General features: G+C 40.4%; 1 protein-coding gene across 1 annotated transcript in view; it reads right to left on the minus strand.

The window, feature by feature from the left end:
• The window catches only part of MOGAT1 (monoacylglycerol O-acyltransferase 1), a 36,627-nt gene extending 18,164 nt beyond the window's left edge, over positions 1-18,463 (minus strand). Inside the window, exons 1-3 of the mRNA XM_043992453.1 lie at positions 18,201-18,463; positions 2,046-2,224; positions 798-1,002 (exon numbers count right to left, since the gene is read on the minus strand). Of these exons, the coding sequence (XP_043848388.1) occupies positions 798-1,002; positions 2,046-2,224; positions 18,201-18,294 (478 nt within the window). The 5' untranslated portion in view covers positions 18,295-18,463. The remainder of the gene's footprint in view (positions 1-797; positions 1,003-2,045; positions 2,225-18,200) is intronic.
• Between the last annotated feature and the right edge of the window lie 319 nt (positions 18,464-18,782).

Consider the following 18,782-nt stretch of genomic DNA (forward strand, 5'->3'; position numbering starts at 1 on the left):
TATATGTTTATGGTATTTTAATACTGCATATGTATATAATATAGAGAGAAAAAGATAGAGACATAGAGAAAGAGATACAGAGGGGGGAGGAATATTTTGGTAGACTACTCCTTTCTGTTATGCATGTATGATTTCATTGGAGTGGATAACCTACACTGGGTAAGGTTTGATCATTCAGTTACCTATCAGTCATCTGTGATCTGCAATAACCTAAAAAGAACCTTCAAAGTCTTTGAAATAAGAAGTAAGGAAGCTGCTTCTAGTTTTCAGAGGAAACAGATATGATGCTGATAGGCTCTTGGGAAAGTCAGGATCCTCCACTAAGGAAACATAGCTTCTTAATGAAGTCCATGATGTTAAATTAGAATGAAAGCTAAGACATCCAAGCTTCACTGAAGGATAAAATCAGCTATTGGCTAGTGGAATGCTTCAGACCAATCAAAGTGAACAAAGTGAAATGGTTTCTGGCTAGTGTGGGACTTCCAGTGATTCCAAGCTCTAGGTTCAAGTAGCCACATGTGAGGGGAAGTCATTAAAGGCTTTATCAGTCAGTGAAGGAAGCTTCTGGAAGAGTTCTCCTCCCAAGGGAATGTCAATCAGACAGACTGAAAAATATATTTAACTGTAGATGTGTTTTCCCTGGATGGCACATAAGGTCTTTGGAAGCAAGGCCTGTTTCACTGTTGTCTTTGTACTCCCAGTGCTTAGCACACAGTAGGCACTTAATAAATGTCTCCTGAATAATGTACCTGCTGCCCGTCACCAATATAGGGAAAAGTGTTCCAGCCTTCACTTACCACTGCTCATGAGGTACTCTCTGAAGAAAGGACATCGGAACCAATAGGGAAGGGTGTGAAGATATGCGGTAAAGCCTGGAAACAGTTCCTTGAAATTCGAATGGTTTGTACAAAAGTTTCCAAATGCCCCAGCAACAAGCACTCCATGGGGATGAAATCCAAAGATATAGTTGTGACTTGGATCCAAATCCACTGTTTTGATGAGCTATAGAGCATTCAAATGGAAGCAAAGATACCGTAGCCCCCAGAGCCCCCACCACCTTATTAGTAGCCAGTCACAAATAGGAGGGAGGGTGTAATTCTTTTTTTTTGTTTGTTTGTTTTTTTTAGTGAGGCAGTTGGGGTTAAGTGACTTGCCCAGGGTCACACAGCTAGTAAGTGTTAAGTGTCTGAGGCCGGATTTGAACTCAGGTACTCCTGACTCCAGGGCCGGTGCTCTATCCACTGCGCCATCTAGCTGCCCCGGGTGTAATTCTTAAAGGAATGAAGGCTAACATGAGAAAAAAGGGAAGGGACACTTGATTGGGAATAAGAGGATCCGAGTACAAATCTTGGCTCTGCTTTGGCTACTCGTGTGACCTTTGGCCAGTAATTTCCCTTTTTTTGGCCTCACTTTATTCATCTGTAAAATTAGGGGGTTGGACTAGATGACTTCTGATGTCCCTTCCACCTCTAAATCACTATGAAACCTAAGAGGAGACCTCAAGCTGACTTCAAAACTAAAAAATAAAGAGCTTTATATAAATATGTATCAGTTAAATTTTTTTTTTTCAATCATGTCTCACTCTTCACAACACCATTTGAGGTTTTCTTCGCAGAGATACTGGACCAGTTTACCATTTTTTTCTCTAGTTCATTTTACAGATGAGGAAACTGAGGTACTTTTTTTTTAGTGAGGCAATTGGGGTTAAGTGACTTGCCCAGAGTCACACAGCTAGTAAGTGTCAAGGGTCTGAGTCTGAATTTGAACTCAGGTCCTCCTGAATCCAAGGCCAGTGCTCTATCCACTGCACCACGTAGCTGCCCCACTGAGGTACTTTTATCTGACAGGGACTATAAAAGGTCAAATTCAACTTCCTTATTTTAGGGAAGGCCCATAGAGATTAAGTGACTTACATGGGGATATCTAGATGAAAGGATTAGAAATTGTCTATCTTAAAAGGGAAAGGTTCTAAGGACAAGTTGAAAAACTGGTATCTTAATCTTCTCCCATTCCAAATCCTATAACAAATAATATATTTTACTCACATGCATTGGAAAATATTCCCTAAAGTACTTCCAAACAGTCCAACTTCTGACCCAGTCGAACCTCCTGCCTCCTGAGTCTGGGGTCTTCCAGTCGAAGTAGAGCCACGTTAAATAAGGGACATAGATAAACCAATAGTTTTTATAAAGCAGCATCACAAAGATTCCACAACACAGTTGTCCTGCAAGGCAAAAAGAGAACCAGGGATCAGGATTGGTTGGTACTAGTTATGGCGGCACCCAGCAAGATGAATATTAGGAACTCGATATTTGATAAATTGAATTTAATTAACCACGATCCTTCCTATTCCACTGCAGGGTTGCATGGAAGTTGCAGGTGTTTTCCCGACTATTTTGGCCAAACAGATATAAGCAAAGTAGTATCTCTATTCTCCCACAAAATTCCTGGTGTGGAGGTGAATCTGACTTCTCTAATGCTATGGCAATAGAAACTCTGGCAAGTTTTACCAAGACAGAATGGCTACAAGTCTAAACAGAGAGTCTACCAGCCATGTTCAAAGAGAAAGTTGATCCCAGATAATACTAGACAGCACTCAGTTCTGTACAATCCCCCTTCTACCTATGCAGAGATCTTTATTCCATAACCAATGAGTTGATACACAACTGCTGAAATCAAACCATATGCATTCTGACGTTCTTCCTACAAATGATACAAGGTTGTTCAGTTGTTCAGTCATGTCTGAATCTTCATGACCCATCATGGGGTTTTCTTACCAAAGATAATGGAGTAGTTTGCCATTTCCTTCTCCAGAGTGTCCCCATTTTACAGATGAGGAACTGGGACAAATGGGGTTTAAGTGATTTGCCAGGGTCACACAGCTAGTAAGTGTGTGAAGCCAGATTTGAACTTAATCCTGACTTCAGGCTGGGCACTCTATCCACTGCGCCACCTAGCTGCCCCAGACAGAAGGTACATGCAGAAAAATGGAAAGATAACTCAGACTTTCCAGTCCTTCCCCTAGATACCTTGACTTGTCCTACCTAGGTATGTAAGGGACTCTTTGGTATTGTAAGAGATAATTAAGGTGAAATTAGGGTGTTTTATCAGTTCTTAAATAAGTTAGGAATAAGTATTTCCTCTGGTAGGAAATATTCCTGTCTGGTTGGGGTATATGAAGTGTTCAGGAGGACTAGCACCTCTCATGTGAGGGCTTGCCATGCCCTTTTCAGGGCTGCTCATCCACCTTTGGTGCCCAACCACTCACCCAACCCTCATCTGAGACTCCAAGAAGCTGTAGCATGTGCAGCAGCCACACCCTAGTAAACCAAAGATGGACTTAAACTAGGTTGAGGTTAGCCAATAGTCTTCAACCCTGTTGGTGAATTAGGGGGATGTCTCTCCCAAGCATGTGAAGACTTTTCCTGGTGAAATGGCCATATAAGAATAATTTGTTCCAAAAGCCATGAACGCAGGTGAAGTGGGCATTGTGGAGTACTTAAAGCTTGGTCAGACATTAAAGATGCTAACGTCATCCATTGCATCCCAGGACATTACCAGTCATTCTGACTTTTATCTTGCCACTAAACTGATGACTTTGTGTAACTCTGCCTCACTCAAATCCAATTCACTAGCAAGTCTAGACATCACCCTTGATATCACTGGTCCTCTTCAAAAATGAAGGACAAACAACTCAACTCCCTTTTTGATATCAGAGAACAATAGGACATAAAGATGTTTATTCACTATCTCTAAATTTGGAGCTGAAGTTGTAGGTCAGCAAGATCCTGCTCTCTGATCAAGCTTTTCTAAGGACTGAGGTTGGTAGGAGTAGCCACAAATGGTGGACTCAAGCTAAAACTCAGGTAGAGCTGCCTCTGTGACCTAACACAGAAAACTCCTGAGGCCTTGCTCGGTGGCAGCAAAGACTATACCCGACTAATGATGGAGAAAGATTTGATTCAGCAGAGTTTTGGCCTTGCTGGAGAACAGTGTCTGTTATTCTCCACTGAAGGCCACCATGAACCCTGAAAGCTCCAAGCTTGGTGAGACCGAGGCACAGAAAGGTTAGTAAGTTTGTTCAAAGTAATGCAGACATTAAGTGACTATGGTAGGATTTGAATCCAGTGCTTCTGATTCCAAATCCAGTGTCCTATCCATTACACCAGTCCTACCCCTGCCAGCAGGGCCACAAAACTCCTGACCCAGTGAAGCCTGAACCAGATTAAAATGTCATTGAGAAATGTTTAACAAAATAAATAAAAATACAATACAACATAGATGATGTTAATTTGTGGTTTTCTAAGTCAGTATGAAGCTGGAGAGTTCCCTCTCCATTTGAATTCAACACTACTGTACTACACTATAATGCTTTTAAGGGGAACCTGTGTCACGGTACAGGGGGCTGTCAGATAGTGAGTAACTGCAAAACAAGGAAGTGAGAATACCCCCAACCTTTCTGTTGTGACAGCCTCTGATATAGGAGTTACAATCCTATTTTAACAGGGAGGAAATGACTGGGTCCTGGTAACATAGTCATTGCCCAATCAGCTGCCTCTTTGCAATCAGATCATCAACTAGTTAGAGTAAAACATTCGAATGCCAAATGAAAAGGAAGGATAAGTATGAGACAATGTGACATGTGATTACAACAGCTCCAAATAACCCTGATGGCTCTGAAAAACAATGGAAAAAAAAGTTTGAATCACTATTTCTTAGAAAAGATTAACCATTAAGAAACGGTCACCAGAACAAAGAGGCTGAAAGAGCCCATAAATCCCCCACCCCCCAATAGCACTCAGTCTTCCTGGCAAGTGCGGAGACAAGGTGGCCAAGGGAAGCACCAGTTTAAAGAACAAACTCACATGCAAAACTTTACAGAGGCATATGGAAAACTATAGACACAATCTCTTACAAAACCATGAAAAGCAGTTCAGAGAGAAATGAGCTTTCAGGAAGCATGGTCTAAGATCCAAATGAATTAAGATCACAGTCATATAGTTTGTAGATGAAGCCGGAAGGACACAACAAATAGTCATGGAATGGAAAATATTTGTTGGTGTTTCTACAGTGATCTACTTTCATTTCCTAATCCCATCAACTGCAAGCGCCCTCCCTCTAAAGCCACATTTCATTTGACCAAAATTGTCCAATATCTCTCCTCCCTTTCTCAGCCATCTCTTTGAAAAAAGCTGTATGCATTCATCTTTCCTTTCTCTCCTGGCACTCAATCCTCAACCCTTTGCAATTTGGCTTCCAACTTCAATAACTCTACTTAATCTCCTTCAAAGTTCCCAACCATCTCTTAAGTGCCAGATCTGGTCATATTTGTTCATATTTTCTCAATGTTTCTGCTGTTGATCACCCTCTCTTCCTGGGTACTGGCTCCCCTTTGAGCTTTCATGACATGATTATTTCCTTATGTCTCCTTTCTGCCTAACTGCCCCTTCATAGTCCCTGTATTGGTTCCTCATTCAGATCACGTCCCCTAAGTATGGGTGTTCACCAAGATTCTGAAATAGGCTCTCCTCCCTCTATACTTTCTCTCTTGGTAACCTCATCAGGTCCCAAGAGTTTTAACTATCATGAGTCTGAGATAACTCTAAAATTTATATATCCAGCTCTACTCTCTCCTTCTCTGAGCTTTAGTCATTTGTACAAACTTTCTTGAAAATGTGCCCAATTGCCAAACAGGTAAAAGACATAGAACTAAGTTATGTTTTAGGGACAAGTGAGCAAGATGGCAGAGTAGTAAAAAGAAAAATAGCTATTTCCAACCCCTGCTCCACAAAGATCTAGGGAACTCACTAGACAAAATCTTAATCTAGAAATCCAATTTTAACAAATCACAGTGGAAGCATAGGGAGACAGTCTCTGAATCTCTGAGTCTCTGAGTCTCTGAAAAAGCACAATAATCAATACACTTTAAAAGCACCAGCAGGAGCAGCCCAAATATGCCCTGCTCCCCCTCACCCCCTCCCAAATGGAGAGAACTCAGCCTTAATATATAGTCCAAAATCAATAAATAGACAAAAAGAATAAGCAAACCAGCAAAACAAAAAAAAGAATCCTCCCATAAAGCTATTATGGTGACAGGGACACCCTAGACACAAACCTAGAAGCGAATGACTCCAAAATATCTACAATCCATGCCTCAGAAATATAGTTTGGGAACAAATTCAACTAAATTCCTAGAAGAAACACAACATGAGTTTAAGAAAAATAATTTTTTAAATTATTTGTTAATTAAATGAGAGTAGTAGAAGAAAAAATTGGAAAATAAATGAGAGTTACGGAAGAAAGAATTGGAAAAATAATTAACAGTTTGGCACAAGTGGTACAAAAATTTCCCAAACAACAAACTCCTTGAAAATTAGAATGAGCCAAATAGAGGTCAATAACTCCATGAGACAACAGGAAATATTAAAACAAAATCAAAAGAATGGGGGGAAAAGGACAAAATGTAAATTATTCCATAGCAAAAAACAGATCAAGGAGATATAATTTAAAATCACTGTACTACCTGAAAGCCATGACCAAAGAAAGAACCTAAACTAGCCTACTTAAGTCTGAAATCGTAAAAGAAAATGGCTTATATCTCTTAGAACTATTAATCTGCTGAAAGAATCTACAAAAGGAAAAAAATCCCAGAAACATTATAGCTAAAATCCAGATCTACTGCAAACAGCTGAAAGAAAGAATTCAAGGACTAAGGAGTCACAGTCAAAATCACACATGATTTAGAAGTCACAACTATAAATGTTGAGTTTGGAATATAATAGTCCAGAAGGCAAAGGATATAGATTTTTTTTTTTTTTTTTTAGTGAGGCAATTGGGGTTAAGTGACTTGCCCAGGGTCACACAGCTAGTTAAGTGTTAAGTGTCTGAGGCCGGATTTGAACTCAGGTACTCCTGATTCCAGGGCCGGTGCTCTATCCACTGCGCCATCTAGCTGCCCCCAGGATATAGATTTATAACCATGAATAAATTATCTAGCAAAATTGAGCATAATCTTACAATGAAATTTAATGAAATAAAGGACCTTCAAGTTTTCCTGATGGAAAGTCCAGAACTATGTAGAAACTTAGAAGAGAAAACATAGGAGTCAAGGGTAAACATGAACAAACAGTAATAAGGAACTAAACAACAATAAACTGTCTATATCCTAATATGGGGGATGATAAATGTTCTCCCTCTGAAATCCATCATCACCAGGGGTTAATCAAGGGTGCATAAATAAACAGAATGCCTGGGAGTGATGATATCTTGATGATCTTAAAAGAATAATAGAAAAAGAAGGGGGGCAGCTAGATGGCGCAGTGGATAGAGCACCGGCCCTGGAGTCAGGAGTACCTGAGTTCAAATCCAGCCTCAGACACTTAACATTTACTAGCTGTGTGACCCTGGGCAAGTCACTTAACCCCAATTGCCTCACTAAAAAAAAAAAAGAAAAAAAAAAGAAAAAGAAGGGAAGAGCAATACATGGTGGTTGGAGATTGGAATGTTAGGAAAATACCTCACATAATTGGTGTATTCAAATCTATATAGACCAAGATGAAGGAATAGAGGAAGTGGCTGACACCTGAAATTTATTCTCATTTAACTTATCAAAAGAGGAAGAACTCACATACATGTGTATACATGAATGCATGCATACATAAATAAATACATATGTATACACACACATATAAAAAGAAATACATTTTACTCAACAGAAAGACAGGTGGTAAAGGGAAAAAAGGATAAAATAGAAGGGAGGGTAAACAAAGAGAGGGATTTGTCCTTTCAAAACAAATTCTACACTTAGGATGTATACAAATATTTATAGCTCTTTTTGTGGTGGCAAAGAATTAGAAATTGAGGGAATGCCCATGAATTGGGGGAATCACAGACGAAGATATGATGTGTGTGTGTGTGTGTGTGTGTGTGTGTGTGTGTGTGTGTGTGTGTGTGTGTGTGTGTAGCATGGAATATTATTGTACTTCCAAGAAATGATGAAGCAGATAATTTCAGAGAAAACTGGGAAGACTTGCATGAACAGATGCAGAAAGAAGGTGAAGGGAAAATAACTAGGCCAACAATGTATACAAGAACAATATTATAGAGACAAACAACTTTGAAAGAAGTCTTACAAGTGTAATGAGCAATAGCAATTCCAGAGGACTCATGATGAAACATGGGACATACCTCCTGATAGACTGGTGAAGACATTTTGGGGGGGGTGGTAGTTTGACTCTTCATGTTTGTAACAGAGGTTTTGTTATACTTTCTTTCTCTGTGGAGTGGGGGGTGAGAATAGAAGGGAGAGAAGGTGATTTTTTTTGCTCATTGGAAAAAAAATCCAATTAAAAAAACATCAATTTATTTTATTTTTCAGGGGCTATGGGGGTTAAGTGACTTGCCCAGGGTCACACTGCTAGTAAGTGTCAAGTGTCTGAGGCCAAATTTGAACTCAGGTACTCCTGAATCCAGGGCCTGTGCTTTATCCACTGTGCCACCTAGCTGCCCCATAAAAAACATCAATTTAACTGAAACTTAGATGGCTCCCTCTTGCCTCTAGCACAAACTCCTTTGTTTAGTTTTTCAAATCCCTCACAACCTGACCCCAAACTATCTTTCCAGTTTCATTGTACAGTGTTCCCCTTATCCCACACACTGTGATCGGGTCAAACATCACTCCCATCTTTCTTCTTGGTGCCTTTACACTGGCTAACACAAATACCTGGAATATCCTCCCTCCTTACTTCTACCCCATAGCTCAGTTCAAGAAACCTTTCCCAATCCCCGGTCACAGCAGCTAGAGTTCTCCCTCTGAAAACTATATTAAATAAAGGTTTGATTGATTTCATAGAGGGTGTTCTGCACAATGTCTGAATAAAGGAATTTCCTACCTCAAGAAAGGTTTTGCAGAAACTCCCAATATTATATGACATCATTCTTTTTTTTCTTTCTTTTTTTTTTTTTTTTAGTGAGGCAATTGGGGTTAAGTGACTTGCCCAGGGTCACACAGCTAGTAAGTGTCAGGTGTCTGAGGCCAAATTTGAACTAAGGTACTCCTGACTCCAGGGCCGGTGCTCTACCCACTGCTCCACCTAGCTGTCCCAACATCATTCTTAATACACCAAACCCTGTAATATCATAAAGCTTCCAGATGTAATTAGGTTAGAGGAGACCCCCATGCTCCAGAGGAAGGACGGGTAGCAAAGAAAGAAACAAGGGGCACAGACAGTCAATTAGCAATTGACCCCAAGCCAAAGGAATTTTACCAGGCTCAACCCTTTGTCCTTATCTGGTTTACTTCTGCTTGGTATAATTCCAGGTGCCTAAGGTCTGCTTATTCTAGATAGGTGCATTTGGAGAAGGCTCAAGCCTCCCTAGTTATTTGGTTCAAAGCATCTTGAGCATCTCAGATCACTAACCACTTCAAGCCACTCAAATTTGGCCGGAAGTTCTTGGCAGGGATTGTCTCTCCCAAATACTTGCTGTCATTCTTTCTAGAACCAGAAATAACTTTTTGACTTGAGTGCCTTTGATGCCTCCTAAATTTGGCATTTAAAGCCCTTCTCGATCTAGCTCCTGCTTAAGTTTCCAGGCTCCCCACTCCCTTTATTTTGTAATTTATACTATGTTCAATTATTCAATAATCAAGCACTTACTAAACATTTACGAAGTTCTAGGGAAAAAAACAAAGGACTAAAAAAATTAAAAACCCTCTGTCCTCAGTGAGCTTATATTCTCTGAGAGGAAACAACAGATATGCATGTAAAGAAACATAAAGTAAGGCTTTATGTTCCAGCTAAACTAGCCCACTTAAGAGCTTTATACACAAGCCTCTCCTACTGTTTGACCATGTATGTGAAATTGCTTATTCTGCTTCCAAAGTTTTTAAAAATGCAAGAAGTCAACTAACCCACTTACTGTTCCCCAGTATCAATATTCTATCTCCCATCTCCACGTTAGTTTAAAATTTTTATTTATTTAAATTTTAATTTATGGAATAAAACAAGTATTTCCATAACATAGTATAATTTTAAAAAATGATTTCCCATGAAACTACAAATCTATTATGTATGACTTGCTATTCTCTTTAAATATATAATAAAGTTATCATGTAAATTTCTTTTCCCCCCCATGTTTTTGTATCACCTGTTCTTCCCCTCACCCCCAGGACTGTAATCCCTGGGTTCTTCCTGACCTCTGTTCCTTAGAATCCCTGGCTTTCTTCAAGGCTCTGCTCATATATCATCTCCTGTGAGAAACTTTTCCTGATCTTGCTAGTTGGCAGTGTTCTCTCCTGCCTCAAATAATCACATTCACATGTATCTATTTACATGCTATATCCTCATCCCTGACCCATCCCCCCCTCCCAAGTAGTCATTGAAGGGGAGGGGGGGGAAAAACAATTTTTCTTTTTCTATTCTTTTCAACACCCTTCCACCGATGACAAGGATGCTTGCCTTAAGTGGCATCTCTTTTTAAATTTCCAGTCAGTTAATAACATAGTTGACTTTGCTTTTATTCCATATGATTCTGTATTCACTTCTGTGTGAACAATCTAGATTCTTACAGTGGAATGTAAATTCTATGAAGGTAATAATTGCCTTACGTGGATGGCACAATGGATAAATTGCTGGTCCTGAAGTCAAGAAGGCTTGATTTCAAACATAGTCTCAGATATTTCCTAGTTATGTGACCTTAGACAAGTCATTTAACCTCTATCTGCCTTGATTTCCACAACTATAAAATGACACCTACTTCACAGGGTTGTCATGAGGATCAAATCAAATGAGATATTCTTGAACTGCTTAAATGCTTACTCCATTTCCCCTTTCCTTTTTTATTTGTATCTCCAGAACCTAGCACAGTGCCTAGCTCATGGCAGGTGCTTAATAGCCACTTATCTATTCATTAAAAACACTTTGTAAGGGGCAGCTAGATGGCACAGAGGATAAAGTACCAGCCCTGGAGTCAGGAGGACCTGAATTCAAATATGGCCTTAGACACTTACTAGCTATGTGACCCTGGGCAAGTCACTTAACCCCAATTGCCTTGCAAAAAAAAAAAAAAAAGCACTTTGTGAGACATATAAAGGCCAGCTATCATTTTTACATTACAGACGGAGAAACTGAGAACTGATCCAAGCTAAAAGCCTTTAGTTTTCTAGCTACCGATTTCTACCATTCACTAGATTTCAATTTATTATTCACTAGATCTCACTCATGACATGTTACACACTTTATTCTCTATCCTCAGTTTCCAAATTAGACATGCCAAAATTTGTTTTTTAATTCTTTGGGCCTAAATTGGCATGAAAGAAAATATTCTCAAAGCTAGTGGGCCAATTTATATTCATTTCCTACCTTCATCTCATCCAGCATTCTTTGGTGATATGATACTTCCAAATTGTGGACCAAAGGTGAAAGGACATAAAAATCGTCTGCATCATCAGCACATTTTCCAAAGCTAACCTTAATGTCTTCTCTCAAAGGATTATATTTGGCCCCTTGCAAACAAAGGTCAGAAAACACCAGTTGTTTGCCTAAGCTAAAATCCTGGGTCAAAAGCCATGTGCCAATTCTCTTGCATTTCCACTCCTACCAATGTACCAAACTGGCCAAGACTTCCACTTTCCCTACAAGCAGTGGAGGGAACGTCTCTCCACCCATATTTTAGCAAAAATAAAATTCTGGAAATAAACTCAGATTAATTTTTTATATATTAATGATCTAGAAATATCAAGAGCAAGTACTTCATAGCTGTGAAACTAGCAGGCACCAATATAGCAGAATCTTCTCATTCAAAGCTTTCTCACTGTAATTTCACTAAAAGAAATGGTTGTCCCTTAGTCACTTACACATTCTATTTCATATATCCCTGACAAGTATCTTTTACTTTGCATTCCAGGAAATTCTCTGTAAAGTCAATGTTTATAAAGAAAATGTTATTTTCAGATTGACTCACTATAAAACTGGAGACCCATTGTCACTTGGAGAAGGGGGAAAATTCTCAATAAATAAAGGTGAAGACTTATAGCAGAGAGATGGATAAAATGGACTAGAAGAGTTTTTAGCACCCAGTGTTTTTGAAGATCTTTTTGAAATTCACCCTTTCTTCTTGACTGCTCACAATTTTGTAGGCCACATCTATTTCCTACTAGGGCCTTTTCTCCAACCCTGACTGGAAAAGCAGGTAGAACAATAGCATCTCTCACCCCGCAAGACTGGCTTTGCTCTCATAGCCATTTGTTGGTTCCCTTCTTTTGCTCATATAAAGGAATGTATTCCCTGCCCCTCCACTTTCCCAGTCCCCTTTTATATGTGGTCTTTCTCTATTAGGATGCAAGATCCCTGAGGACAGAGACCATCTAGCTAGTTTGTGTGTTTATTCCCAGCACTTAACACTACCTGGTACACGTACTTAATAAATGCTGTTCTCTATGTATTTCAAAAGAATCACAATTAGCTGGAGGCTTTGGGCTCTGTAACAAATTTATCCTCTATCAATTCTGAAAGGCTAAAAAAACCCACTAGAGGCCATATCCCTATCTTCAAAAAGAGAATTCTAAAAATAAAATGTATTGTTTTATATTGAATCCTCTCCTGTGTTCTGCTGTGTACATGGCAACATTGGTTTTTTCTTTTCTCACTTTGTATTTAAGTTCAAAATTTTTTAAAATTAAAGAATGAGGCACAAAATGAGACAATTCTATTTCTTTTCTTTTTTTTTTTTTTGAAGTGAGGCAATCGGGGTTAAGTGACTTGCCCAGGGTCACACAGCTAGTAAGTGTTCAGTGTCTGAGGCCGGATTTGAACTCAGGTACTCCTGACTCCAGGGCCGGTGCTCTATCCACTGCACCACCTAGCCGCCCCGAGACAATTCTATTTCATTAACCTACCTACCTCTAAACAATATGCCTAGTAAAAGAATCCCCAGAAGGCAATACTCTTTACATGAAATAATGATCAACTTGGGTTATATTTACAACCCCTATTTAAAATGTCATTTAAATTCTTCTTGCTAACTTTCATATCATCTATTTTTCTTGTTATTTTTAAGAGGGACCCCCCCACATATACCTCTTGCTGGGTTATAGAACTTGTGTTTGTGTGTGTGTATAGATAGATGATAGATAGATAGAGATAGAGATATATAGGTAAATATAGAAATATCTCTAGAGATATATCTGTATCTATACATGCATATATATACAAATATATATTTGTTATATCATATATTTTACATATGTATATTTATAAAATAAATAACTATATATTTGTTTGATATATATGTATATGTATGTGTATACACACACACACAAACATATATATATATATAATGTGTATATAAACAAAAAGAAGTTCATAGACTGTGGGTTATGAATCTGAAAAGGAATGGTCAATTTATACCTATAGACTTGGTGTCTTAAATATAAAAATATGGTGTATGTGTATAGACATATATACATTCACACACACATATATATACAACTACATTTCAGTGTAATTAGTTTTCTTAGTAATTATATGTTTTTATTTTATGCATTAAAAATATTGTTCTGAGGGGCAGCTAGGTGGCGCAGTGGATAGAGCACCAGCCCTGGAGTCAGGAGGACCTGAGTTCAAATTCGGCCTCAGACACTTGACACTAGCTGTGTGACCCTGGGCAAGTCACTTAACCCCAACTGCCTCACCAAAAAAAAAAAAAAAAAAGAAAGAACAAAAGAAAGAAAGAAAGAAAGAAAAAGGGAAAGATGTTGTTCTGAGGAGCCCACAAGAGTTCATGAGACACAAAAGATTCAGAAGCCTTGCTCAGATGATGCTACAGAATAAGCTTCATATATGAAGACCAGCTTTCTATTGTACAGTTTCCTATATGCCAGTCTGTTCTATACTGCTTTTAGTCCATGCATATGAACATTCTTGTTTTAAAAACATATTTTTTCTTAGAACAATAAAAAAGGTATAAATTATAAGCATCTACTGAGGGGGGAAACATTTTGTCATGTTAATAGAGTTAAAAGCATCTTCTTGTATTAACAATCTGGTTTGATTAAGGATGCTAAAAGAGGAATACTTTGCTTCTGTTAACAAACCCTTAATGACCCCAAATAGCATGCTGAAAAGAAAAATATAACAAAACTAAGACCAACAGAGATGTGAGTAAACACCAGAATCCACGACACAGACTGTTCAACTCAGGAGTCTGAGATCTTACTTCATATTACTAAATACTTCTGTGTCTCCTACTTATCACAGCCAAGCTACAAACTGCCAACATCTCAAGTTTCTTTATTTGCTATTTACCTCAAGGGTATAGAATCTGAATGAATGGTTTATTAAAGTTCTCTGAGATCTCAGGATGTATCCTGAGGGTTGATTCTATTTACCCATCTGCTTGAATTCAGTTTCCTCCAACACTGTGAAAAGATTGGAATTTTGATTTATCCTTTCAATAAGATCTAGAGACCTTTGTAGATAATACAAAATACATTGTAGCTGCTATTCATTCCCTTTTCGTTTGCAAAAAAAATACAAATGAAAATATTTTAATGTGTCTAGTAGAGCATAACAGATATGATTATATGACAGAAATGATTTCCCTAGAATTTTCCTTTAGACAATTCTACAAGGGGGACAGATTGGTGGTGCAGTGAATAGAGCACAGGCCCTGGAGTCAGGAGACCCTGAATTCAAATCCAGCTGTGTAACTCTGGGTGAGTCACTTAACCCCAGTGAAGAGATTTTGTCAACATCATTTTTAGGTATGAGGAAATCAAAACCTAGAGAGGAGAAGTGAATTATGTTTTTGTTTTGTTTTGTTTTGTTTTCAGGGCAATGAGGGTTAAGTGACTTGCTCAGGGTCACACAGCTAGTAAGTGTCAAGTGGCTGAGGCTAGATTTGAACTCAGGTCCTCCTGAATCCAGGGCCGGTGCTTTATCCACTGTGCCACCTAGCTGCCCCAGGGAAACTGAATTATGAGGATTGATCGTTAAAGGAACTGAAGATGTTTAGTACAGAGAGACATTGGGGGGGGGCGGGAAGAGATGCTATTGAATAGTCAGGGAAGGTAATTAGAAAGTTGAAGAGGCTTTAGTCCATGTCTTGTAAGGAGCAGATGAAAGAACTGGAGGTGCTTAGCCTGGAGAGGAAAAGACTCAGCAGGGGGTCATGATAGCTTCTGTTGTTGGTTTGGTTTTTTTGGTAGGGTCCTCATGTGGGTACAGAGCTAGTCTTGAATCCAGGTACAAATTCTTCTCCTAACACGTTAATGTCTGTGTAGCCCTGGCAAGTCATTTAACTGCTCAATACCAGGCAATTCACTAAGACTATAAGGGCTGTGGGGCAGGGGTGGGGGTGGAGGGGTGGAATGACAAATAAGTATTCATTAAGCACCTACTATGCGTTCTGATAGATTTCTCATTTGCTCCTCAAATCAACCCTATGAGGTGGGTGCTATTATACTTCCCATCTTACAGTTGGGGGAACTGAAGCAGGTAGCAGGTAAGGTTTTGTGTGTCATTCCTCCACTCAGAAATCTTCAGGGGCTCCCCAAAACCCTACCATTCAAAGTCTAAAGAGCACTGGATTGATAGTCAGAGGAAAGGAGATCAATTATAATTTCAACTCTGCCTCTGTGTGACATTGAAAAATAATAAAAGCGCCTGCTATATACCGTGCACTATGCTAGGCAAGTTACAATTATCATCTCATTTGAGCCCGGGGAGGGAGGTGCTATTAATTATCTCCATTTTATTGTTGAGGAAACTGAGGCAAAGAAAGGCTAAGTGACTTGTCCCCGGTCACACAGTTAATGTGTCTGAGGCTAAGTTTGAACTCAGGGCTTCCTGACTCCAGGCCCTTCTCTCCATCCACTGTACCACCTCAACTACCCTGCACCTCAGTTTCTTCTTCTGCAAAATGAGGCTAGATTAGATGAACTCAGTGTTTCCTTCCAGATCTATAAACTGATAAACCTTTCAGAACTTGGGGCTTCCTTACCTTTCAAGCCTTATTTTTTCCCCCACATTCTAGCTATTCCAGCTAAATCAAACAGTTCTCTGTGCCCAGAACATTTCTAGCTTGGGCCTCCACACTTTTCATTCCTATACCTGACATGCCCTCTTCCCCATCGTTAATCAATCAATACACATTTATCGAGTGTCTACAATGCCTACAATGTACTAGGTACTGCTAAGTCTTTCTGAGAGAAAGAGACAAGTGAGAGTCCTGGATCTCAATAACCGTAGGCATGTACTCACATTTTGGATACAGCAAGTGCCCACATAGGTATATCCCTAGTTTATCAAGGGTCATTTTAGGAGGGGGCAGAATTGAAGCAGGAGTCCCAGCCAGTGCATAGAAAGTGACCTGTGGTCAGTATGGTAGGATCGAAGAGCAGGGAGTAATGTGTAATAAGACTTGAAAATTACCCAAGTAGTGAAGAGATTGAAATGCCAAGCAGACGACTTCATAGTTTATCCTAGAGGTAACAGAACCACTGGGGTTTCCTCAGGAGTCTGCTCACAAGTGACACAATCAGACTTATACTTTAGGGAAATGACTGGTGATGGAATGGAGTAAGGAAGGGCTCAAGGAGGGGGGAGCCAACACCTTTTTAATTTCTACCCATCCCATAAAGCTCAACTCCAAAAAATACTTCTTCAGGAATCTTTGTTGGATTTCCCCAGGCCTCCTCGCCAGCGCCTCTATTTTATGTTCTTTAGGTCCACAAACAACTTTGTTTTAAACTTCTCTCATGCAGTTATCTTGGATATCAGTTGTTTGTGTTTCCTCTATCTCCTACACCTTAAACTTTTTGAGGATAAGGTCCTAGTCTTATCTAAACTTTGTATCTCCCCAGTTTCCAGGACAGGACTCTGCAAACTGCAGGTAAACAACACCATTGCTAGTATTTGCACTTCAGTCCCCAGGAGGCATCGAAGACCAGAGATAACAGAGCACAAAATGATTTCCACAAAAGCAAGCCATATGAAATGGACAACTCTTTGTGTTCTGCTCCCTAGATGGAAATGCATGTTTAAAAAAATTTCAGAACAGCAACAGTGTGTGATGATCAACTGTGAAAGACAGATATTCTCAGCAATACAATGATCCAAGGCAATTCCAAAAGACTTAGGATGGAAAATGCTCTCCACATCCAGAAAAATAACTATGGAGTCTGAATGCAGATCAAAGCATACTATTTTCACTTCAGTTGTTGTGGTTATTTTTTTCTTTCTTGTGGGTTTTCCCTTTTGTTCTGATTCTTCTTTTACAACATGACTAATATGGAAATATGTATAACGTGATTGTATATGTATATACACATGTGTATATATGTGTATACACATATATACATATATGTATGTGTGTATATGTCACATATATACACATATATCACCTATATCTAATTTCTTGCTGGCTAGGGATGGGGAGGAGGGAAGCAGAAAAATGTGGAACTCAAAATCTTACAAAAATGAATGTTCAAAACAATCTTTACATGTAATTGGAAAATAAAATACTACCAAGTAGAAAAATTCAAAATAAAAAAAAAGAGAACAAAAAGATTTCCGTAGACAGCTTTGGTTCAGAGAACCTCAAACCCCCAGAACTCAACTCTCCCATCACCAATGGCAAAATAAGCTTGCAGAAGAAAGAACCTTTGGGGAAGATGTCTTAGCCCATCAGGCGAGCTTTCTTTAAGGAGGTTGTCTGTACTCTCAATTGGGTCTGCTGAAGTGTGTAAGCAGTAAGCTGAACTGAAAACAAGCCTGGAAAATGCTTCTGGGTCCAATGATTTAAAGAAATCCAACTCCCTGAAGTATATGGAACCAGCGTTCCCCGCTTTCTGCACCGCAAAGCGAGATTCAAATCAAGACAATTATTTGTCTTGGCGGCGGAGCAAGGCTGCTGCGGAGCCCTCGTGTATTTTTTTTTTATACCTGACCCAAAGAAAGTGGGGCTCCCATATTTCCATTTAAGTGATGGTCAACAGTCCTGGCCGCAGTGGGGCCAAATTTCTGCTTAGCAACGATCTAGCTTTTGGGGGGTGGGAGGGGGGTAGAGGCAGCGACCCAAATTCTGGGTCTAGGATTGCTGACCCTGGGAGAGGGGTCCCTGGGGCCCGAGAGCGCCGAGGGCAGGGCGGGAGGGGCAAAGTAGGGGGCATAGCCATCCCACCAGCCAGCGGGTGCTCTTACCCAGTAGGAGGAAGGAGAAGACCCACTGAAGCACCGCAGCGGTCTGCAGCCTCCTCTCCAGGGGGATGTTTATGGGGGCAAACTGGACCTTCATGGCCTGCGCGGGACACGTGCGTCCGTCAGCCGGTGCGTCCGCTCAGTCCGTGGGCTGGATGCAAACTTGATGCCACGGGACCGTTACCTCCGCCAGGGCAGGTAGGAGGGCAGCGCAGCCGGCCCAATCTCGGATGCTGGCTGCCAATGCTCCTCTCCTATACCTTCAGGAAGTCGGAAGCCTTGGCGCCCCCGCCCCCGCCCCCGCCTCCGCCCCTAGCCCCGGTGCGCCCGCGCTGCTCCCACTCCGCGCACTTGGGGAGCCTCTCGGAGAGCCCGAGGGCACCTTGAGCTGGCCATTGCCCGGAGGGTGGGAGGGGCCGCAGCCTTGACCCTATTCTGGCTTTGGGGGCTGCCCAATAGTTCCCGGGCGGGCATCCAGAGTTCCCGCCTGGAGCCAGGGTGGCAGCTGCCGAGGGAGGGTCCATTGTCCAGCTAGTCTGCCCGCTATCCCTCCCCCAAAGACGGAGGGAAGCCAGGACTGGAACG

Source organism: Dromiciops gliroides, chromosome 3 (assembly GCF_019393635.1).
Source record: "Dromiciops gliroides isolate mDroGli1 chromosome 3, mDroGli1.pri, whole genome shotgun sequence".
In the NCBI taxonomy this organism is placed as follows: Eukaryota; Metazoa; Chordata; class Mammalia; order Microbiotheria; family Microbiotheriidae; genus Dromiciops; species Dromiciops gliroides.